We start from the raw sequence: 26,230 nt of genomic DNA, 5'->3' as shown, positions 1-26,230 counted from the left end.
GAATCTTAGTAGAGAATATTTCTTGTTTACAAAATGAATGGATGAATGAATGAATAAATACATTCCAAGATTTCCAGTGTGGTCTCAGACGTTTGGACCCCACAGTATATCAGATTTAAAAATGTCAGACTGTGATCATTACATTGTGATTTAAAGTTAGGCAATAGAGACGCAGTATTATTCCAAATAACATAAACTCAGGTAACCAATAGCATGGGTATGCAAGCAGGTTCCACGAGGTAAGCGAAAAGAATTGGATTCAATAAAGAAATGTGCTTTGTTTAACCTATAAAATAAAATGTATGACTTAAAATAAAAATAACAGGGATTAGGGTGGGGTAAAATTATAGATTTTCTGATTAATCACAATCTTTATATGAACAACCCTAATACTGATTAAACTCCCAAGATCAATCTTTTAATATGCAATGTTCAGCACCGAGATCCTTTCACTGTGTGTTGAGAGTAAAAGTTTGGTTTGACTTGTACTGTTCAATGTATGTCCAAAGACGAGATCCACAAAATCCATCTGTCATTGATAATGTCTCTTTTAATAACCTTTCTGTTATTTACAGCAAAAAAGAAACATTTAAATCTAATAAAGAAGCAGTGCGACTAATTAATACTGTATGCACTCAGCTAAAATGCCCTCTCTGAATTGCCAGTTTTCTTAGAGAGACAGTACCGTTTTAGCGATTGTTCTACATATCAATGTAAATACTTGTAAATAGTACAAATGATGTACGTAAACAACACACCTGTAACAATATTTATATACCGACATTATGAAAAACTAATGATAAATTAAAATGTTATTTTCTAATGTAGTTAGAAGGTCCCTGTAGAATTAACAGCATTAGCTAAGAGAAAAGGTATTTCAAATGCAAGCAAAATAAACATAATAGAAATACACCAAAATCAATTAGAAGCAAATCAAAAACAAATTGAGAGATTGTGAATCAAATTGGGAAATCTTTATCAATACCCAGCATTGCTAGGGATGTCAATAGATCAAAAGTATTAATCATGATTAAATTCAGGATTTTGCAAGTATTCTTGCATATAGATTACATAATGTATTATTGCCCATATGCACCTGAGGTTGGTATTAACTATAACTCCACCTGCTGCGAAAGAGAGATTGTGCAAGAAATAACCTTGTAAAGTGATAGTTGTGAACGCCCAGCACCTACCGCTTTCTACCGAGAGAAAAGACTAAGACATCGTTCAGTTTGCACAGTTACACCCACACTATACACTAACCTGCAAACTCAGTCACTATGTTAATTCTTGAAGAAGCACATAAACCTTTGTAACTCTGGACTGCTATCAGCTTGCAATGTGTGTGTGATATGCCATGACCGGCTTTAGTAATAGTTATGTCACCCCCTTGTGGTCTCCCAAAGCTATTATATCAGACTACACTGAATGGAATGCAACTGACAGTGAATTGAAAAGCACACAAATCAGGCTTCTTAATTTAAATGTCAGCTTATGTTAATATATTGATGCCTCAAATGTATCGATAAAATAACGTGCTGATCAATAATAGATATTTTATGACATCCCTATAGTACAAACATTAGTTTTTTAAGGTACTCAAGCCATACTGATGGTGCTGTGGGGGTACTTGTGGCAAAAAAAGGTTGACAATGACCTATAGTAATGACATATTTATTATTTTGCAATTCCTTAAATATCTAGACCAACTGGGTAGTAACTTTATTTACACTGCCTGGCCAAAAAAAAAAAAAAAAAAAAAAAGACACATACTGTAATATTTCATTGGACCGCATTTATCTTTGATTACGGCACGCATTTGTCATGGCACTGTTTCGACAATTATGCAACGTCACAACATTTATTTCCGTCCAGAGTTGCATAAATTTTTGGCAAAATCTTGCATTTTTGACGGGACAGTCGAACCATTCCGTAAAGTCTTCTCCAGCACATCCCAAAGACTTTCAATGGGGTTAAGGTCAGGACTCTGTGGTGGCCAATTCATGTGTGAAAATAATTCCTCATGCTCCCTGAACCACTCAAACAATTTGAGCTGATGAATCTTGGCATTGTCGCCCTGGAATATGCCTGTGCCGTCAGGGAAGAAAAAAATCCATTGATGGGATAACCTGGTCATTCAGTACATTCAGGTAGTTATCTTACTTTATTTTATTGCCACATTACATTGCTGAGCCTAGACCTGACCAACTGAACCAACCCCAGATTATTAACTAGGGATGGGAATAGTTAGGAATTTAACGATTCCGGTTCTTTAACGATTCCAGTAATGATTCCAGTAGTTATTTTAGTACTTCTGAGGAAGAATTATTTGAAAATGAGAAATGCAATTTTTATTGGATTTACTCTTCAGCACATCCCAAAGGTCAGGACTCTGTGGTGGTCAATTCATATGTGAAAATGATTCCTCATGCTCCCTGAACCACTCTTTCACAGAGAATTGTTGCCAGCTGAAATATATTAATCACTGCAATAATGATCCAATAATAGGCTCTTAAGTATGTGCTTATTAAAATCCAAAAGGTGACTTTTTTTGGCCAGGCAGTGTGTTAACTCAAAGCCATTTTTTACTTTTACTTACTCTGATTACAGTATTGCATCTTTCAAACTTTTGTATTTCTACTTTTGCATATCTTTATCCAGCTCACTAGAGGGTGCTGTGTTCACTGCCAAATGAACACCACCAATAAAAATCAGCCCACTGCAGTATCATCAGTGTAAAATCAATCCTCAGTTTCTAATTCGTAGTAAACAAAGCCTTTGTTTCACTTCCTCTCATTATGAGCACATTGTTGGCAGGCAGAAATCTGCATTTGATTTTTGATCAGTCAGCACGGTGTTGCTCATACAATACAACGTAATGACTGTTTATGGCATGGCTCTACTAAAGATTACTCATATATCAATACTGTGATATGTACAGCCCTATAGACGAACTGGCTGATGGAGCGATCGGTTGAATGACTGATTCATTCCATGATCAAATCCTGCACCTCATGTTCCTAAGACCTCATATACTGCCCTTCATCACATTACATAAGGTTTCTTGTCATATGGTTGTCATAGCAGTGCACATGTAACACTACAGAATCCAGACGAGGTGCACAAATTACATGATCGTCGGCCAAGATGCATCCCGGCCAACAGCGAAAAAATGATTTTACATAAATTCACACGAGAAATAATGATCACAGTCCAAATTTTCGCCGCACTAATTTTGGCTGAAAAACAAAAGAAGATACAACATAATTGAAATGGGGCAGATTATTTATTTATTTTTTTTAATTTTTTTGTAAGATGTGTGCAGGCTATCTGTGTCTGTTTTGCAAAACAAGTTGGAGGTAAATAAAATATAGCACAATGTCAAGAAGAGTGCTCAGACCATTTATTTGTTAAAAAAAAAAAAAAAAACTTTATTACAATAAAACACAATATGATCAAATTGTGGCTTTCAATTTCTGTACATAAAGATGCATAAGATGCGATTGGCTGGAGCAGTTTGTGTTGTCGCTTCATCGCTCACACTATGAGATTATGTGCCGATAATATCAAACATGCTTGAAGATATAGCAAAATGAAATGCTAATACTTAATGAGCACCTTTTTGAATGCAATCTGTGGGTTCTGCCACAGACCTCAGAAATCTGTCTGTGACAGCAAAATATGACCAAAAATTGTGTAGTGAGGGCATGGCTTAAGAGAACACTGCTGTCCAATAAAAAAGCCTAATCACTTATTCAATCAAAGTAGAAAAATGAGTTTGTGGATCACATTTTAAGTTTGTAAGGCCAGATCAAAAAGACTCATTTCATATCTCAGCTTCCCAAACTGGCGTGCAGGTCTACTCACCCCAAACGCCGTACCAGTCTGGAAAACTCCAACAAGCAGGTGTGTCTGGGCAAACGTAGAGGGCCTTTGGCCATAGCAAGCTGGCAATCCTCAAAGGAATAATCCATTATGGGCAAACCCAGTGCCCTATGGAGAACACACACAACGAAAGAAGAGAGGGATGTAAACGGATATGTTTTATTATGGATTACAGGACACTGGGGCCTGCCTTACCTCATTCTTAACCTGCATGACTGACTGACTTCCGTGGAGCACAGAAGGAGAAGTTAGGCATAATGGTAGCCTCAGTAACCATTCACTTTCATTGCATTTTTTTTCCATACCATGAAAGTGACTGAGGCTAAGATTCTGCCTGACATCTACTGTGCTCCAAGGAAGAAGAAAAGTAATATGGGTCATACAGGGGCAGGTGTCCTCTTTGAAAAAATAAGGCAGAAAAGAGCACTCACTTAGCCATGATGCGCCTCACATTGTTGGCAAACAATGCTGGGTCCCTCTTCTCCTCCTCTGATGGGGTGTACGTTGGAAGATACTGAACAGATAAAATATTGTTTTCAATAACTCTGATCTGTGCATGTGCAATCTAAAATATTAAAATCTCACAAAGCTCTCACCTCGATTTCTACAAAATTATGTAGCTGGCATAAGGTGAGCCACAGAATCTTAAACCTGAAAGAAAGATATAGGGATTTTATTTCAGTTCATAGTAACCAATCCATGCATGAACACAAAACTTGACAGTTAGTCCAGACCTAGAGGTCTGATAAAAGGTGTAGTGAACCTGTTCAGAGGTGGCTGGATAAATCTCATGAAAATATGTCCAGGTCACATTTAACTACAAAAATCAAAAGAAATTATATATTGCAAATAATATATTATAAACACAACTAAATGAAAATGAAGCCTTTTTTGTGACCTTGTTTTCATGACAATTACGCACATTTTCGCCCAAATTCTAATTTTACCAAATTATTCATATTACCTTGACGTGTACACATAGCTTTTTAAATATGCAAGTCCATATATATATATATATATATATATATATATATATATATATATATATATATATATATATATATACACACACACATATATATATACATACACATTTTTCGGTGAACTATCCCTTTAATAGTCATGACTTTGGAAAGAAAGTGCACCTAGAGGAGTAGTTCAACTAAAAATGATCATTCTCTCATTATTTACTCACCCTTAAGCAGTTTCAAACTCGTATGACTTGTTTTCCTCTGCGGAACACAAATAAAGATATTTTGATTGAGATATGATTTGAATATATCCATACAATGCAAGTCCATGGGGTCCAACACTTCCAAGCTAAAAAAAAAAAGGACATAAAGCCAGCACAATTTTAAGTGGTTTAAACCATGTCTTCTGAAGCCATATGATCGTTTTTGGGTGAGAAACAGACCACACGCTGTGCACACGCTTTGCCAACACTGTTCTCATCCAAAACAGATCGTATCGCTTCATAAGACATGGATTAAACCACTTGAGTCGTATGGATTATCTTTATGCTGCCTTTATGTCCTTTTTGTTGCTTGGAAGTGTTGGACCCCATTGAATTTCATTGTATGGATATATTTGCACCAAATCTTCATCTGTTCTGAAGAAGAAAGTCATAAGAGTTTGAAACAGCATATGGGTGAGTAAATAATGAGCGAATTAAAATTTGGGGTGAACTATTCCTTTATTTGTCATATAAAAAAGTATAAATACTTTCCAATAAAAATTCTCACATTACAATAATGAGAATGAGATTTTATTTTATATTATGGTAATAAGAAATGGGGTTGGAAATGTGCTTAAATGTCACGATTTGGGGGTGATATGACCTGGACATGTTCTTGGCATGTTTCGTGAGATACACTCAGCTATAACAAACTGCATTACTGCCATTATAAAATACTGAAAGTTAAAGTAGGAGTGAAGGAGTTCAAGAGAACTACAGAGAACTCACGCTCCAGGCCCTTGCCATGTCCATGAGATTGTATCCTATCGAGGAAGTGAGAAGAGAAAGAAGGGAATGAATAAGCTTAGCATCTCAAACACATATCAAACATGCATATTTAACCAATTGTTTCCACCTAAACAAACAAACCATCACATAGACACTCCCATCAACACATAATGCTAAAAAGTGACTTAACCGCTGGGACCTGACCTTGCTCCTCTCATAGCATAACCTTGAATATGAGTGCCCTGTTCTTAAATTCCAGTAGGAATATGCGCTATGAGAGGAGCTCAGACGTGCTACAAATTTTCCAGGGAGTCTAAATGAAACCTGATTGCTACTTGTATTATTTATGAAAGAGAAAGGGTGAAGGGGAAGAAAGACAGAAAGAGAAAGGGATGGATAGGAGAACAGGGATGTCGAAAATACTGGTACTTCAGTACCAGGTCGACACTAAAATGAAAAGTAACAATACCAGTTTTTCTACTGTACCGGTAGTACCGCGACTGACAGGTGCAAACACTCACTCGTGTATTTGTGTGAACAATCAAATACACTTCCTGGACAAAAAGCCCATCCCTCTGAGGTGTAGTGGGCTATGTCCTACGTGAATGTAAAAAGTTGGGACAAAAAAAATTGATGCGTGTCCAAAAAAAAAAAAAAAAAAAAAAAAAAGAAAAACTGATCTGTGCATTAGGTCTTGCAAAGTAAATGCAGCTGCTACTGTCTATTATGTTGTTAATCAAGCAAAATTATTGTTCTTTGTTCTTTATTATTGGCCGTTTACTTGAATAATTACTTGAAGAACTTGAAATGTAGTAAGTGTTATGTGGTTAATTGAGAAATATTTGAAGGCTTAATTATACATTACATGTTGTTTCATACATTTTTTGTTAACTATCCTTAAAAAAATTAGTATGTTTAATAGCATATTAGTTGCTATAGAATATTAATGTGGTATCAAAAATAGTGTGGAATTTCAATGAACAACTGAAATTTTGGCACCATGAAAACCCTAATGGACAGAGAGGAAATTAAGGTACGATTGCTTTGATTGATACACTGCCCAAATTTAATGATGAAATGTTTGATCTCCTGCTTATAGAAATCACTGGGATGTTACAAAGAAAGCCACAGGCTTCATAAATAGCGAAACATAATTCTGTGTTCCAGACAGCAATGAGTGGCTCAACATTGACACTGTAATGACACACCTTTTGGGCGGAGAGGTTATTCTTACCATCTCGTTGGGATAACGCAACAGCACAGGCTGTACAGGAACTCCAGGGATGAATGCACCTGCAAGAAAGGAGGGAGAAAGGGATGGTCAAACGAGATAGCATGAGAGTGTGCGCACTCGTTGACTCCAGGGACTGGGTGTGGCATTTACTGTAAACTATAGCCTGTCCCACCCATTTACTGTGCTGAAACATGAGCCTTCTGTGCGAGAGTGAGTGTGAAAGCAAGTATGCAAAGTAACTTTGTCATGAGCTGAACATGATCACCCAAAAATGAAAATTCTAGCATTGTCTACTTATCCTCATGTTCTTTAAAAGGTGTATAATGGCTTTTTGTCTGTGAAACACAAAAATCCAGGATGCTCCTTCCCATACACTAAAAGTGGATGGTGACTACTACTTCAGAACACTTGGAATGTAGCGCAAAAGTTGTATAGGCTAATATAGGGCGAGTAGAATTTTAATTTTTGGGAGAACTATCCCTTTAAATTCGGCTACAACAGAGTAAATGGAATAAAGAAAACAAGTGCTATATACTTTATATGGGTGTTTCTTCAACTTAAGGCACTTTTAGCACTGAGATCTTCTCGAAAGTAGTCTTAAATAAAATTCACACTCTTGCCATTTCCTTTTTAAATTTGTTTATTAACAATGTCCAATAGTGTATGTATAGCGTATGATAACAACAGGAGATTTAAGTAATTTTTGTCTGAAAGTTATCAAAATTCCCACCACAGTATCATTTCCGACACATCTGAAATTCTGCATTGTGTATAATAGAATTCTGCAGTGGAAATGGTGAATGAAATGACATTAACGTTTCTGAAATAAAATTACCGACTCCTTTGTCTTGCTAAGGCTAATATCATGGATAATATTTTATGTATCCTAAATAAACACATTTAAATAATATTTCAACACTTTTTTCAGAATTTCGCAAAATTACAGCGTGGTTGGAAGTGACCTTAAAAATATTCTGCTCACAATTGATATTTAACTCGATTTTTCTTTGTTTTCTACAAACATCCCTTGTCTCATATTTCATCTCAAGCATGCACTTTACTGACACTTTTGTTGACTTGGTAAACAAGTACACTAAAAAATATAATAATAATAATAAATTATATATATATATGCAAAATTGTTTTGCTGTTCCACAACTTTGGGACATTCACAATTTAAAACAAAATAGATATCATTATCTCACAATAAGTACTGAAATGGTCATGATTATTGTTTAGATTATCATAATTTAAAAAAAATAATAATAACTTGTATTTATTTTCATACTGAAAGTCTGAGATGAGGCTAAAACAGTAAAATCTGCACATAAAATATTTGAAAACATATGTGATGAAGGCATGGTCATAACTCATGGGATTTGAAATTGCCCGAAGTTGAAGAAACACCAATGCATATTCTCCCTCAGTCTAAACCTGTGCCAGTCAGATCTCATCACATTTGGGAAGGTGTGGAGTGAAGAAAGATGCCCTTCAGCTTGCAAACAGCTCCACATTACCTGCTAACAGACACTTACCAACCCTTCACTGACTGTACTTCCTCACCTTTTACATAAACGGACCAAAGCAACTCTGAAATGGAGCAGGTCAAATAATGCAAATGTACCCATCTTTCATTTGCATTTTTCATCATGGACGTGTCCTGAGTAGTTAGGTGATAAAAGAATGACACCCAAGCCTAACCAATCAGACCCAGCTTCATTATGAATAAAATAGGAGGACAGCCAATCACAAACATTTGAGGAATGTTTCCTATGAAATGTAATGACATCTTTGAAACTATATGCTTAAAACAATTTTCATACAGATTCCAGAAAACTCCCCGACCCATCTACAAACCAAAAGTCCCACCGCAAACAAACACCATTGGCCAGTTACACGTTTAGGTGAAATCAAGCTACAAATGGCTTACTTATAGTGGACTCTGCATATTAAGCTGGGATACGAGAAAGAAATTTAACACCAAATAATTACATCAGCTTTAAAAGTATATTTTTAAATTTTTAGAAGAAAATGAGAATGATGTATGCTAATGCAACCTAGGCAACACGATTCTGGGGTGTTGTTGAAGAACACAAGTCTGATTGTATAGAAAAGTAATAACACACATCACAATCCATATGATTTAGGCATCATTCACATTGATAACACAAACAGTGCAGGACAAGTTACAGTACACACTGAAGTTTTACACTTAGGGGGCTTTCACACTGGCAGTTTAGTCCAAAACAGAGCACAATTTGCATGAAAAGATGGAAATGTGAACGCCGAACCCGAGACTTCCTGTAGGAGGTGATTTGACTTGGTTGCAATGGAACTGTGGTGCGGTTCGCGTGTGTGAGAAAGCAACCTGTACTCGTTCAGGAAGTAAAATGACTTGCGCATGCGTTTTTGCTGCTTTAAGCATGATGACATCATCAGTTGCACAAAAACAAACACACACATGCATCATGAGTGTCAGGGAAACGTTGTGGGACACAGAAAAGGTGAGGTGCCTTTTATATATGTGCATGAGTGAGCCTGCAACCAGCTGTGTCCTCAAAAAGTTCCTCAAAAGAGCATCAGATATAGTCACCTTCTCCTGGACATTTACAACTGCTGAATTACGGAATGCGATGCACAGAGGCGCAGGTGTCGTTCACTGTAGTGCGCATCATGACACAAAATTAAACCACACAAATATGTGCACGTTTGTGATGACGAAAAAACACAAGGATTCGACAGAATCATATGCGGGTCTGAAACCAGACCAGTGCACCAGGGGGCACTGGAAACAATCGTGCTCGGATTTGGAGCGCAGCAAACATTTCCAGTGTGAAAACCACTTTAAAGTCAAGGAGTTTTGACAAACTCCTAACCTAACTATGAGCAATAGTAATAGTGACTCATCCTTTTAGTGATAATAATAAACCACTTACCACATAGTCTATTCAGGAGACTTATAAGAAATATAACTGGATAAGTTTAAAAAGTAGCAGAACTCTTTGAATACACAAACTCTGTCTCTGGTCTGGGTTTTTTTTTTGGTGAGCTGCAAACCATCACAGCTGATGTTGTTTGGTACAGTGAGAGTTCCAGAATTAAAAGTTGTAGAGAGAAAAAAAAAAAAAAGAGATAGCCAGACTAGAGAAAATAAGCGATGGAGAAAAAGAGGAGGGGAGGGGATTAGAGGAATAAAGCTGATTCCATGACTGACAGAGGTGGGGATATGAGGAGAATAGACCATCAGACCACAGTGTACACAGGAAGAGGAAGCCAACCACCAAATCTCTCAGTTCTGTGAACCGTGATGAGCCGCAGATTAGACAGGGAACAAAGAAAGAACAAATATACATAAAACACCAAAGCACGAACACACAGACTAAAGATTTAGGAAAATATTCGGGATACAGTCACAACGAACGCCGTTCATAATATTTCTCACACCCACAACCTCCCACAAACTCAGCAGATATCAGAGGTGGGGACAGACACAGAGAGGGCATACATACCAGGCTTAAATGAGATGAGACAGGATCTATTGGTGCATGTGCCCTCTGGGAATATCATGATCTAAAAAACAAGCCGCAGTCAGATGAGAAATGGCTTACTAATCAGGTTGTCAAATATCAAGGTTTCAGTAGTTGGTGCTAGGCCTGTCGCGATTATTAAATAACCTCCTGATTGTGGTTATCTAGCCTCACATATTTGAGACAACCGTGATTATTGGGCATTCAAATTCCAATCACATTTTTAATGCCGATAAATGCAATGTACGGCGCATGTGTGTCTTTTAGTCGAGTCTGAGCGTCACTGAGCCACAACATGGAGGTCAATAAGCTCCTGTCCTGAAGAGCGGGTGAAGTGCTCTTATGCGCGCACTGTCAGCAGATGCTGGCACCAAACTCCCGTGGAAATATAAACAAGTATAAACTTTGATAGTGAACACAAAGCAATCTGGTTTCACTTTAAACGATCGTGTAATGGCAAATGTTCCTGGTTCATACACGCTGTGTTTATGACACGCAGTGTCAAAGAGGAGGAGACGCATGCATACTCTCTTTCTTTGGAGTGATAAAATGATGAAACGAAATCTCAAAGGTTTTGCTTCATGACAAATGTTTGTGGGTTTAATCAGAGCATTAAAATAATGTATGAAAGTCAAGAAATTAAGAAATATTTTACTGTTGCATAATATAAATATAATAAAATGTATATACAATTTATATTTTATTTTTTATTAAAAAAATTATACAAATATATGAGTTAAAAAAACAAAACAAGTGTAAATGTACAACTGACCAAAACTAAAGTTGACCAAAAAGAGAGACATAAGTATTTAGAAATATTCTGATATTTAAAACATTATTTTTCATGTGATTCATACGTTTTGAAAGCCATAAAAGGAAATCATAGTTTATTCCTATTTAATTTTTTTATTTATATATTTGAATTGAAATATGTAGAAATGACTTCTTAAGGTGTATGAAGCTCACATTCAGAAAATAAGTACACCTTAAAAAATGACAATTTATGACAATTAATCGTGAAAGCCCTTAAAGAGACAATTTAACGTCTCGGCCCTAAAACAGACAATTAATCGTTATAGTCACAATTATTTGTTTGACAATGATTCGTCAGCCAAATTTCATAATCGTGACAGCACTATTTGGTGCCAATACCAGTGAAATTTTGTGATTCTCGACATTGGACTTGGTGAATTATTGTGTTGAGTTGGTCTATCCAGATACAGTAAGTACTAAATATTAAGATATATACATTTGAAGTCATAAGTTTACATACACCTAAGCCAATATATATTTAAACTCAGTTTTTCACAATTCCTTACATTTAATCGAAGAAAACATTCCCTGTCTTAGGTCAGTTTGGATCACTACTTTATTTTAAAAATGTGAAATGTCAGAATAATAGGAGAGAGAATGATTTATTCCAGCTTTTATTTCTTTCATCACATTCCCAGTGGGTCAGAAGTTTACATACACTTTGTTAGTATTTGGTAGCATTGCCTTTAAATTGTTTAACTTGAGTCAAACTTTTTGGGTAGCCTTCCACAAGCTTCTCACAATAAGCTACTAGAATTTTGGCCCATTCCTCCAGACAGAACTAGTGTAACTGAGTAAGGTTTGTAGGCCTCCTTGCTCACACACGATTTTTCAGTTCTGCCCACAACATATTTATCAGATTGAGTTCAAGGCTTTGTGATGGCCACTCCAATACCTTGACTTTGTTGTCCTTAAGCAATTTTGCCACAACTTTGGAGGTACGCTTGGGGTCTTTGTCCATTTGGAAGACCCATTTGCAACCGAGCTTTAACTTCCTGGCTGATGTCTTGAGATGTTGCTCCAATATATCCATATAATTATCCTTCCTCGTGATGCCATCTATTTTGTGAAGTGCATCAGTCCCTCCTGCAGCAATGCACCCCCACAACATGATGCTGCCACCCCTATGCTTCACGGTTGGGATGCTTGCAAGCCTCACCCTTTTTCCTCCAAACATAACAATGGTCATTATGGCCAAACAGTTCAATTTTTGTTTCATCAGACCAGAGGACATTTCTACAAAACGTCAGATCTTTGTCCCCAATTGCACTTTCAAACTGTAGTCTGACTTTTTGATGGTGGTTTTGGAGCAGTGGCTTCTTCTTTGCTGAGCAGCCTTTCAGGTTATGTTGACATAGGATTGTTTTACTGTGGATATAGATACTTGTCTACCCGTTTCATCGTGCATCTTCACAAGGTCCTTTGCTGTTGTTCTGGGATTGATTTGCACTTTTCGTACCAAACTACATTCATCTCTAGGAGACAGAATGCGTCTCCTTCCTGAGCGGTATGATGGCTGCGTGGTCCCATGGTGTTTATACTTGCATACTATTGTCTGCACAGATGAATATGGTACCTTCAGGTGTTTGGAAATTTCTATCAAGGATGAACCAGACTTGTGGAGGTCCACAATTTTTTTTCTGAGGTCTTGGCTGATTTCTTTAGATTTTCCCATGATGTCAAGCAAAAAGGCACTGAGTTTGAAGATAGGCCTTAAAATACATCCACAGGTACACCTCCAATTCAGTACATCTCCTATCAGAAGCCAATAGGCTAATTGTCTAAAGGCTTGACATCATTTTCTGGAATTTTTCAAGCTGCTTAGAGGCACAGTTAACTTGGTGTATGTAAACTTCTGACCCACTGGAATTGTGATATAGTCAATTAAAAGTGAAACAATCTGTAAACAATCGTTGGAAAAATTATTAATTTCATTCACAAAATGGATGTCCTAAACGACTTGCCAAAACTATAATTTGCTAATATTAAATTTGTGGAGTGGTTAAATGACTTCAACCTAAGTATATGTAAACTTCTGACTTCAACTGTATATCCTTGATAACAAAGAGTAATATACAGATGTGGTCGATAATTTTTGCATACTTTCCAGTGCCGGGACCATTTCGTTTTTTGCAAAACTCTTATTAAACACGATACTATAAACCTTGCAAACTTTGGAAAATCTTAAAGCACCCGACGAATCGATGAAATAAAATGATCAATTGTACACAATGAGAGTCGGACTACGGAAAGCCGAAAGGGACAATATAGAGTCTTTTTTTTTATAATCATATTTTAAAATACATAGCATTAAAAGCATACATCTACTGATCTTTAAGAGCATCTGAAGCTGAGAAAAAAAGTTAGTGGGACCATTAATTTTTGGTTTGTTATATTTATAGATTTACTATATAAATGACATCTCACAGACATAAAAATTCTGGGTTAAGCCCTGAAAATCCACTGAGCCTAGAACCACCTCTGATTCTCGATATCACAGCAAAAATGATCATAAAACATGATCGTAACACACTCCTTAATTAAAAAAGTTAAAGACTGATGTAAATTTTTACAAATCAAATTAAAACTACAGCATGTTGCCTTCAAGTACTTTCTAATGAAGTAAATATTGCTTTTAGTTTTGAGTAAAATACATACAGTATGTGAACTACATTTACCTTGACACAGCATTCTAAAAACACAGTGCTTATGACTAGAGATTCTGAAAACTAGTGTAATGCAACAAAAGTGAGATGCTCTAAAAGCAAAAATTTAAAATAGTACAGATGGAAGTAGATCAATACTTAGGTTATATTCAGTGATATGAAAATAAAACAAACAAAACTGACTTTTATGCCACTTATTATGTAGAAATGCTTAACTTCTTGTGTCTGCTGCCACAATATATGTATATGATGCAATGTTTTTGAAATAACTGAATAATAATATTTATTGCATATAATATTTATATTTACTTTAATCCTTATATACAAAATTATCTTTATTTGGGGGCATTTCTCAGTTGATATATGCGATTAATTCGATTAATTAATTAGCATGTAATTCATTCGATTAAGTTCATTGATTGACAACCCCACTAAAAATTTAGAAGTATAGGGGTGCTTCTCAATCAGAAGGCATCAATCGTCATCAAACATCGTCGAATGCCGTCTCAATTGTGAGGACCCTTGGAAGGCAGCCTTGTTTCGCAGCCTTTGTTTGCTATATTTTGGAGGATGCATCAAGTGCATCCATCCTTCATGGCCTTCAAATCACCCACAATCACTTGCACATGTCCCAAATTATGACCGCGGAAGCGGAAACCTTTGACACAACCATGTACACTTTTTTTTTTCCATTTGCAGCAATGACAATGTAGAAAAATAAAAAGTAGTTTAGACAATACAACAAATCAGAAGACACAAAGCACAAAAAATAAAAGGGTAATTACATGAATTTGAAAAGCTTGAAATGTTTTGTCAGTTCAAGTCTAGGGTTCTATATTTTCATATTTGAAAGGGTTTCAATATAAATTCTAAGATCAGCATTGTAAAATGTAGTATATAAAGGCTTTTTTTTTGTTCTAGCTTTGTGAATACATTTTTACTAAAATAATTCAGAGATTAAGTACATATTTCTTGTTCTCTGAAGTGGGTTTTCAAAACAAAGTAAAATATCACATGGTTCTAAGCATATGGTGTGCCATGCACACATACAAGACTGTCTCATTCTAGCGCTGAATGCTGAGGATGAGCCTAGCCTACAGCCTCAGAAGGACTTGTCTAGGAAGGACACAGCACAACTAGGCTAAAGCCTTACGATTGAGAAGCACCCTAGGTCTCTGCGGAACAATAATGGGCTTTTTCCAGTCTGTGGTTGTTTTCAAACCGGGATGGGCATTTCTAAAATATCCAATGAAAGTAGGGAATCTTAATGTAGTAGGCAAATCATGTAAAGCAGTTGAAGACAGGGGCGTTTCTAGGGTCAGTGGATATTCGGGTCTTAGCCCAGATCGCTGTAGAAACGCAAGGATACCTTTGATTAAATTTCGAAATATACAACACTTTATAATAAAAGTTTATAATCTTACATCTGTGAGGTGTAATGTTCAACAATGACAAACCATGGTTTACAGCAAAACTCAGGCTATTCTTCCATTTTCTTATTATCACCTTACTCAGTGAAGGAAAAAATAGTCCTGCAAATATTGTGAATTTGCATACAATAGCCAGTGCAGGAGCCAGATTTTTGTGTAGGCAATCATTGGGAAAAGAACAACAAACTGAGTTCCATTCGTGATTGAGAGGGTTGACTCACAGCTGTATATTGAACCACATATAATAAGGATATCTGCAGGTTATCATTTTTTTCCAAACCCTATAGATCCTGAACAGATGAGACACGATCATTTGAAGCAATCTTTTAAGTGCACTTTCTTTGAACGTTCAGTTTTCATAATCGATTGCTTTTGTTGCCTAATGTGCATATGTGCTGATAACATTTGTCACAACTGCAGTGATCATTTTTACATCTGTAGATTTGACCGCACTCCAAACAACTAAGCAATTTTACATAAATAGTTGATTGAAAAAGACACTATCAAATGCATAACATAATATCAAACATAGTGGCATGCAAACAAATTATGGTTCACCTTTTCTCAGAACTAACTTTTGGCCATTTTTGCAGTAACTTCAACTTAATTTTAGTGGATGTATGAAGTAAGTTCCCCTCAAGTTCACACAGTGTCCTCGCAGAGTAACCACAGGTGTAGTTCATCACATTTACTATGAGCATGTTCAACTAAGAGTTGATGACCAGAAAGTGTCCAAATACTTTGTCATGATTTTGAACAGCATATCTATAATTTTAAAACCTAAACTTTTTTGCTAAATGTTTTGCTTGAAAAGTGAGTTTTGTTATCTTTCTTTCAAATAATTGGCACTTGGCCAACTACTTTGCTATATAATGCAATTATAGGAATACATTACATTATACATTTTTAAGTGTGGCTTAAACGTCCATATATTTTCTGGGGTCACTGTATACTGTATATTATACATTGCTTGATTGCATGATTTAAATTGCATGATTTAAATGAACAATAATCAGATGAATAATCAGATCGCGTTTAATTAAATATTTTACACAAATGTTAAACTTAACAGACACAAATGGTATAGAACACAAGATCACGGTCACTTGGTTCCCAAAGGAAGTAACGAAGTGTTTGTGCTGTACCTGAGGCCAATCGCCAGCAGAACAAGCTCTGCGTCTGATCTCCTCAACGGTCTTCCTCCGAGAGTCCTGATCCGAGCGGGACACAAACACAGGCCGAATGAATTTTACAAGAGCTGAAAGAGAAATAGAGAATAAATTATGACAGCATTTACATTTTTGGGTGAACTATTCATTTAAACTACTGGCAGTCATGCAAGTATATTGACCATTATAAGTATTTTTACAGCCATACTTAAAAGGAGAATCACACAGTAACAAGCTTCTGGAAATCTATGTCATTACCCACACACACCAGCAATAAGCAGACCATGTGCACAACCACTGCCAAACACTCACGCACACGCACACATGACAACTGAAAGCAAATGAGATAAACGATGACAGTCACAGATAGAGAAGTTAACCCTCATGGACCAACTACCCCTGAACCAGTTAAGCCAGGGTGACCACATAACACTGAAGACCAGCAATCTAAATACTCATTGTTATGAAAACCACAACATTTGAATGTGGAAACATTTGATGAACATTTACACCTCTTAACAAATAGAAAAACAAACCATTTCTGACCATGGTCTCCAATAGCTGAAAGTAAAAAAAAATAAAGATGCAGATTTATATATTAATAAAACTCACTGCCCCAGACTGGAATGTTTTTACTCTCTGCCTTCATCACTATAGAGGCCATTGTCATAGTGACAGGTATGGCATCAAAGTAGGATGAGTGGGGGGCCATTGTGAGGATGGGCGCTTCACTGGGAAGAGCTGGCCGTCCTTTCACGCAGACCCAATGGAAGCCTCCAGAAAACCACATGGCTCTCATGATAGCCTTCAGGGCCAAATCCACCAGCCTGAAGAGAGACAGAAAGAGGGAGCCAGAGAGATCTGTTAAATGGTAGTTTATCACTCATTTCCTGACATGATGTGACAATTCAGTTGCCTTCTTTTCCATGTTAAATTGACTGTAGTCCACATAATACAGCAAGACACCACAAAATCAAAAAGAAAGCTCTGTAGCTTTTAGTCCATGCCTGTTAGCATTCTGGATCATCTATGCTAGGGTACTCCTTAGTTCTGACAAATGTTTAGCTGAGTCTTTATCTTCTGGGGGGAAAAAAGAACCATACTGTTGATGACTCCTCTTGCACTCCAATTTTTTGTCCACTCAAATGCTCTAGAATGAAAACATCCCTTCCCCTAATAACACACCTCAAACTAGCAATAACAAAAAGCAAATGATAGTTGTGTTCGAGTTCATCCAGCACTGCGCAGACTGATCGGCACCTGACTTGAAGCAATGCATGTCGGTTAGACATTTTGTCCGACTTTAGTCAGCGCTACCATGAGCCGAGACCAGCTGACTGGCTCAGCTACTACAGTTGGTCCAAAACGGTTGTATAAGCTCTGACGACGACGACATGGCTTATTCGCGATTGGCTAGACTCACCAATGACAATGGTGAAGTGTGTTTCATGGGCCGAGTTCACAATGGCATATTACACATACTACTCTTACTACTTCTGCCATATCAGTTTAAAAGAGTAGTATGGTAGTATGTCATTACAAAGGTGTTTATTCTGACACCTTCAGTCCGGCTAAACGCAACACAAATCCATGTTTTTAGAACAGCACAATTCTCTTCTCATGCAATCTTAATCTTACATATGTTTTTTCATAAAAAATATTTAAAATGATTAAAAAATATTGACTCCTTTATTGGTATTAAAATAATATAGGCTTATATTAAACTTTCTTCTTGTACACACAGGCACTGTATTAACCACAACATAACCCATTCAAATGAATAGTGTTTCTGGTTATTAAATGTAAATTTCAAGTGTCTGTAATTCTAAATTGCTATCAAATCCACTTCACCTGCAATAAAGAAAACAAACATAGCATGATTTGCTGTAAGGTTCAGCACACGACGGGAGGCACAAGTGTCTGGCTTGATGGCTCTTTTTTCAACTCCTTCCCCGAATGCAACCGGCAAATCTCGCAGATTGGTTAGGCGAGCCGCAGTTCAAGTCATACACACCTCATGGTTCACAGCTGTAACTACAGCCTATTGGCAATCTTTAAAAAAGGGACAAACCCTTTGATATGTCCAACCCCAACTTCCTGTAACCACAAAAATGTATTTAGACTAACCTTTATTACACATATCTAACTAATATTGGCATTATATTCGCTGAACAACATGGCTGGAAAGCTAAGGTTTGTCCAGTGGAAGTTGGCTGCAGAGGCTTCGTAGGCATGTCAACTACCAGGCTGCTTAAGGACATAGAAATCTGAGGCCAGGCCCAATGTCAAGCCATCAAAGCCCTCTGCAGTGCGGCTGAAAGAGCAAGCCAGTGGCTCTGGATTAAGAGGAGAGACAACACCTGGGCTCCAAAATAACATCAAGAATGAGATGACATCGAGTGGGGTGAGCCTGGGACGCCAGGCCTCATCACTGAACCCTCTGGAGGTGTAGTGGGCTCAGTGAAACACTGAGGAAGGAGGGCACCTACTTGAAAACCCTGAGATGTCATCATCATTCCCACTCATAACAGCAAGGGCTCAAGGTATGTGCAACAAACAAGGGTTTGTATCACCTAGTCCTAAATAAAATCGATCATCTGGAGTCAACCAGTGACTGCTGTGAAAGAGCAGCTGGCAACTAGGGAAAGACCTTTTGACAGCCTGGAAAGACAGCTGACAGGAGGAAACAGACCCCACTGGGCCTGCCATGGGCTAGCTACCCATGATAGGAGGAATCCAGCACTGTTAGTGTTAGTGGCTACGAAAAGTTCAACAAAGAAAATTCCCCCAGAGTCAGCGAGAGTGGGGGCGGAAGATGACTCACCGGCAGACAACACGGCAAATGACCCAGGAATGGAACAGACAACAAATTTGATGATCAGCACGATACCTGAGACTACAACACCTGCACGAGGAAACAAGCTCCAGAGTTGCATTTGTGGCTGGGTGAAGGTAACCACCACTGCAGGCCTGAGAATACATCAAGGCAGTAAAAAGTGCTTGAAGGTGGTGGAACAGGAACCTCGCATCGACCACTACTTCCTAAGAAGCAAGCCGAGTCAGTCAAGTGAAGATCAGTGGCAGGTCGAAAACCAAAGTCCACAGGACATCAACCCCCCTGTCCCAGAGGAGGAGGAGAAATCGAGCACAGCAGAGCACCATGAGCCTAGCCTACCACAACCTGCAACCGAGACTAAGATCCAGGGGCGAAAGCCGCTAATCAAGTGGCCCAAATCCTGTGAGAAAAAGGAGTGGGAAACGGTCAACACAGACCTAAGCAAAATCTTGGAGCAACTGGGGGGAACTGCAGAGAAGAAACTGGAGAGAATGAGAGAACTGATCTACAGCTACGGAGCCGAATGCTTTGGAGCTGTGGAGAAGAGGAAGAACACATCATCCATCCCAACCTCCGCCAGGCTGTTGGTATTGGTTGTTTCTGCCACACCACCTTCATCAGTCTCCACAGAAACGTAAGATGTCTGGTGCTTTTTTGTAGAGCCTGTATGGGACCCCATTGGGCCCAGGGGAGGATGAGGCTCTTGCCCGACATACAGTTCTTTCCACTTCACTCCACTTAGGAGGGCTGACATCCAGCTGGTGTTCTGGGGGATGTATTGGTGGCATGTCAAGTGGAAGGGTGATCTGTTCATGCTGCCAGCTGTCGGTGTGGGTTCTTTTTAGGTGGGCTTCGAGTTCTTTTTGATGTTTCGAGTTTGCCGCTTTTCTCCTTCGTGAACAGACCCTTCACAAACTTGAAAGGGTCTTTGAAGAAGCTTGACCTTGTCCGTTCCTTCTCCCTGTGCCTTTTTCTCAGATTCTCAACTCTCCTCAATGCTGTTAGCCGGTTTTTGATTTCTAACTGCAGCAGGTCTATTCCCTCCTTCTCCTCCTCTGAGGCCTTCCTTCACTGCTTCTTCAGCTGCCTTCTCTCCTTGATCAGTAGCTCTAACTTCTGCTGCCTCCTGGACTTGGGCAGGAGGCATCCTTATCCCAAAGGAAAAGGACTCTGTTGACATAAGCCAGTTTCGCCAAATCAGCCTCCTGAACGTTGAAGGCAAAATCTTTTTCAGCATAGTGGCTCACAGGCTGTTTGTCTACCTAGAAAGGAACCACTTTATCGACACATCAGTGCAGAAAGCAGGAATTACAGGCTTTTCTGGGTGTTTGGAGCACTCAAGCATATGGCGGCATCAAATACAAGCCGCTAAAAGGGATGGAAGAGATCTCCACGTTGTGTTCCTGGACCTCGCCAACGCTTTTGGCTAAGTTCCTCACAACCTTCTTTGGACGGCATTCAACTTCTTCAGTGTCCCAGAAGCAATCCCTACCCTTGTCAAAACCTACTTCCAGGATGTGCAGCTATGCCTGACAACAGCAGAGTACACCACAGCATGGCAACATCTGGAAGTAGGCATCATGGCAGGATGTACCATCTTCTCGCTAGCCTTCACCATGGCCATGGAGGTCAACAAACAAGGGATTTTATCACCTAGTCCTAAATAGAATCGATGCACAAAATTTGAAATCAACACAACTGCCAACCCACCAAATGCGGGTATTTCATGAGCAGTGGCGGGTACTTTTGCTCATCTACCCACCACTGTGGTGGGCGACCTGTAAACATCTTGGAGTGACATATGACAAGAAATGCTGTTGGACAAAAAGAACAAAGTCTGAAGAAACAAATATATAGGGGCGGCTGTGGCTCAGGTGGTAGAGCGGGTTGGCCACTAATCGCAGGGTTGGCGGTTCGATTCCTGGCCCACATGACTCCACATGCCGAAGTGTCCTTGGGCAAGACACTAAACCCCAAGTTGCTCTCAATGGCAGGCTAGTGCCTTGCATGGCAGCTCTGCCGTCATCGATGTGAATGGGTGAACGCGTCAGTGTAAAGTGCTTTGAAAACCGCTAAGGTTAAAAAAGCGCTATATCAGTACAGACCATTTACCATATATTTTTGAGAACAGAGGAACATGTGCATGCATAGAGTAATGTATGTAATCTATGTAAATGTCTGAAAAATCAAAGTGGCTGGTAAAATTGGGCACTGGGCAAAAAAGTTAATTTCATTCCCTGTTCATGCTATATAGACAGAGGGGAACTAAGCTGAACCTGGTTTCTCCCAAGGTTATTTTCCTCCATTAACGCATTTATTTAAACAGCACAATGAGTATTTTAAGACATAACAGCATCATTTTCTGCTACAGCATACTTTTCTGTAAAGCTGCTTTATAACGATGTGTGTTGTGAAAAGCGCTATAAAAAAATGACTTGACTCGTCCCTCCTTTTTTTAAAATAAATTTAACAAAATTGAGGTTACAGTGTACTTACAATGTAGGTTAATGGGGCCAATTTGTGGAGGGTTTTAAAAGGCAGGAATTTGAAGCTTACAATTTTATAAAAGCATTTACATCAATTCTTCTGTTGAATTTTGTGTATTATTTGAGCTGTAAAGTGGTTTAACAACATTTTTATGGTTGTTTTTAGGGTTTACAGCATTCCGTTATCATGGCAACAAAGTTTTAAAAATGGATATAACTTTACACAGAAAAGGTTAGTAGGCAATTTTATCACACTAAAATCATGTCAACACATAAACTGTTTACATATTGTGGCTATACTTTTGAAACAGTGAGTATTTTAACATTTACAGAGTGGCCCCATTCACTTCCACTGCAAGTGCCTCACGGTAACCCATATTTTACTTTAACAAAATGGACAGACAAGCAATTTTTTATTTTTGTGGTAATCAACATTATACCAAAAACACCATCGTTTGAGCTGAACTTTTATTGAATCCAGAATATTCCTTTGATTAATGAATGTATTCAATCTTTCTTCAGAGAATGCTGAAAATCCTGACTTGCAAACAAAACACATTTTGGTGTATTGGTGTAAACCTGGTGTAAACAGGCCTTTACTGTACTGTGTTTAAATCTTAAACTTAAGATCACTAAATGGAAACTCATGCTACATATTAGCAGCTCTACAAAAGATGCTGCTGACTCATGCACACTAACTGAAAGACACTCATACTCTTTCAAACACACATGCACAGCAAGGAAATTAGTAGTTCTGGAGCCTGTATCTAGCCATTGTAGGTAATTCAAGCATGTATGTGCAAACTTACACTGTGGATAAGCACAACATGTAAACCTCTCCACACCTCACAGGAACAAACTTGTGCACAATGGTATTCAGAGATGCACACAGTAAGAAAATATAAAAAGCCCTGCTGCATCAGGTGATAGTGGAATGAATACAGTGATTGTGAATATGCACATGTAAGGATCTGAATGGAGTGGTGTGATGTAACTCAAACACTGTGTGGGTGTGTCAGACACACAATACACTGCTCTTTTTACAATTTACAGCAGTTCAGTGAGGAAGAGCAAGCCCTCCTAGATCTAAAAGCTCCATTCCAAACCCTAGAGAGCTACCTCGCTGTCTACTATCTACATAGGCAGCTACCTTCCAAAGGCTAGGCATAGTTAGTTTTCCACGTGCCATTACATCTTGCACACAGTTGAGCACTCTAACCTTTCCAAGTATACTCTTCTGACTGCAAGCCTGTACGCGCACACGTTCAATGCAAGTGCACTACAACTGCTTTGTGATACTCTTTAGTCTAGTAAATGGCAATGGCATGCGCAGACAACGAAAATTCTACGCATCTAGAAAAATTGGGCTGCACACGGTACTTTTCTTTTTACACCTCAAAAATGAACTGCTCTAAATGTGCGCTTTGTATAAGTTGAGCTGCAAATGCCCAAAAGTGCTGTTTGTGGAGGTGAATCTGATTTCGAATGTTTTGATGGGAATGACAATGAGGCTGTGAGGGACAGATGTACAATCTCTTCAATGGTTTGTACTGTTGTTTAAAGTGTTTTTGGATCGTTCCGCTGACGAAACATTGAAAACATATCTTTCCAAGACTAATAATCTTTTTTAGATTTTTTTTAGATTATATAGTGCTTAACATATTGTTAAAACTGCAGCACTGGCCATAATCAACATTGAAAGCTGATGCTCAAAAGAGCCCGGAAGCACAGTTGTCGGCTAATTTAATCAATAGCAATGTTTCAGTACTGGAAAAAAAAAAAAAAATTGTTACATTGAAAATTGACATTTCCCTCAAATCCATCTGCCATGTTCAATAAGCTTGCTGCAGTTCCATCTGCAATTGCCTTATCCATAAAGGATACATGCGACGCTGCCCTAGATTTTGGCCTAAACGAGCCATCTTATAAGGCAGCATAAGGTTGCTGCCTACTCTGTGGAACAACCTATACATTGGAAGCATGTCTATGATGCCTAAAAATGCTGTCTAGGTAGGCAGATTAAATTGCTGCTCATTTGCATAAAGTTCTGCTCAAATGTATTGCATTGCCAACTCTCAATGAAACTGAATGACTTCTGGTTGCTTTTTTTGCTGCAAATCACTGTTAGTGTGAACACCTCTTTAGATTTAGGTCTTGGCTGTATACTCTCACCAGTAGTCTGAATGCAGAGGGCAGGAGTGAAGCTCACGATCAAGGGAGTGTAACATTCCCTAATTCTCGCATCTGTTTAAAGTTTCTTAACTGTTGTACTTACCATCTCCACCAGCAGAGAGGCTCGACTGCGTCCTCAGAGCAGCCAACTGTGGCCACAAACGCAAAGGGCCAGGCCAGCAACATCATGAATGCAGCAAACAGCAAGCGCACAGGAAAGAGTGTCACAGTCATTACGGCTATCTGAGAGACAGAAACAGAGTAAGAGAGAGATTTTATAATCCAAACTATTTTCACGTTAATCCAGAAATTGCCCAAAAGGCTTTCAAACAGTGCTGTAGGGCTACAGTACACAGGAAGCATGTAAGGCATGAGTGGCATTTGCGAAAAGATATAGGGGGGGTGGTAATAGGAAAACAGAAAAATGCAGTGAAACCGCATTTCATTTTGCTAGGCCATGCAATGCTCTGAAAGAGTGAGAAAGAGAATTTATCCAAACTCATGTTCACCTCCCCCAAACCTCTGAGTATTATCATCTATATTTCAGAGAAAGACAGTTGATATATTTGAAGCATTCTTGCACAAAGGTATCATGACCTTTAGTTTTACAACTTTGAGAGACTGAAATCTCTGCAGTTAATAATCTAAAACGTACTTCAAAGCTTACCATAAAAAAATAAATAAAAAAAAGAGGAGAAACCCTGGAGCCTCATTTCTGAAAAGCACTTACGATTAGGGCTGGGCCATTGATACAGATGTCCTGATTCGATTCCGATTCACAAGCTCTCGATTCGGATCTCGATATCGATTCATATGGGTACATTTCTGTTACAATGTCCATTTTGCTTGCATATTAAAGAAATTCTTTCTCAGCTAATGCTCTTGATTTGAAAGGAACATTTTAGGCAACCCTTCTAGGTACACTGGTGGCCAAAAGTTTGGAATAATGTTCAGATATTGCTCTTATGGAAAGAAATTGGTACTTTTATTCACCAAAGTGGCATTCAACTGATCACAATGTATAGTCAGGACATTAATAACGTGAAAAATTACTATTACAATCTGAAAAAAATGTTCAGAGCTTCTTAAACTACTTCAAAGAGTTCTCATCAAAAAAATCATCCACATGCAGCAATGACAGCTTTGCAGATCCTTGGCATTCTAGCTGTCAGTTTGTCCATATACTCGGGTGACATTTCACCCCACACTTCCTGTAGCACTTGCCATAAATGTGACTGTCTTGTCGGGCACTTCTCACACACCTTACAGTCTAGCTGATCCCACAGAAGCTCAATGGGGTTAAGATCCATAACACTCTTTTCACATTATCTGTTGTCCAATGTCTGTTTCTTTGCCCACTCTAACCTTTTCTTTTTCTTTTTCTGTTTCAAAAGTGGCTTTTTCTTTGCAGTTCTTCCTATAAGGCCTGCACCCCTGAGTCTTCTCTTTACTGTTGTACATGAAACTGGTGTTGAGCGGGTAGAATTCAATGAAGCTGTCAGCTGAGGACATGTGAGGTGTCTATTTCTCAAACTAGAGACTCTGATGTACTTATCCTCTTGTTTAGTTGTACATCTGGCCTTCCACATCTCTTTCTGTCCTTGTTAGAGTCAGTTGTCCTTTGTCTTTGAAGACTGTAGTGTACACCTTTGCATGAAATCTTCAGTTTATTGGCTATTTCAAGCATTGTATAGCCTTCATTCCTCAAAACAATGATTGACTGATGAGTTTCTAGAGAAAGCTGTTTCTTTTTTGCCATTTTGGACCTAATATTGACCTTAAGACATGCCAGTTTATTGCATACTGCGGCAACTTAAAAACAAACAAAGACAATGTTAAGCTTCATTTAACGAACCAAATAGCTTTCAACTGTGTTTGATCTAATGGCAAGTGATTTTCTAGTACCAAATGATCAATTTAGCATGATTACTCAAGGATAAGGTGTTGGAGTGTTGGCTGCTGGAAGTGGGGCCTGTCTAGATTTGATAAAAACTGACTTTTTTCAAATAGTGATGGAGCTGTTTTTTACATCAGTAATGTACTGAATAT

General features: G+C 38.3%; 1 protein-coding gene across 1 annotated transcript in view; it reads right to left on the bottom strand.

The window, feature by feature from the left end:
* The window catches only part of LOC127425463 (lysophosphatidylcholine acyltransferase 1), a 51,292-nt gene that overhangs the window by 5,675 nt on the left and 19,387 nt on the right, over positions 1-26,230 (bottom strand). The window contains exons 2-10 of the mRNA XM_051671492.1: positions 24,285-24,424; positions 17,300-17,514; positions 16,664-16,776; positions 10,592-10,652; positions 7,083-7,141; positions 5,849-5,883; positions 4,482-4,536; positions 4,317-4,399; positions 3,868-3,993 (exon numbers count right to left, since the gene is read on the bottom strand). Of these exons, the coding sequence (XP_051527452.1) occupies positions 3,868-3,993; positions 4,317-4,399; positions 4,482-4,536; positions 5,849-5,883; positions 7,083-7,141; positions 10,592-10,652; positions 16,664-16,776; positions 17,300-17,514; positions 24,285-24,424 (887 nt within the window). The remainder of the gene's footprint in view (positions 1-3,867; positions 3,994-4,316; positions 4,400-4,481; positions 4,537-5,848; positions 5,884-7,082; positions 7,142-10,591; positions 10,653-16,663; positions 16,777-17,299; positions 17,515-24,284; positions 24,425-26,230) is intronic.

The sequence above is a fragment of the Myxocyprinus asiaticus genome, chromosome 34, assembly GCF_019703515.2.
Source record: "Myxocyprinus asiaticus isolate MX2 ecotype Aquarium Trade chromosome 34, UBuf_Myxa_2, whole genome shotgun sequence".
Lineage (NCBI taxonomy): Eukaryota > Metazoa > Chordata > Actinopteri > Cypriniformes > Catostomidae > Myxocyprinus > Myxocyprinus asiaticus.
Note: the sequence above shows the minus strand (reverse complement) of the source record. Positions and strands in the feature narration are given on the sequence as shown.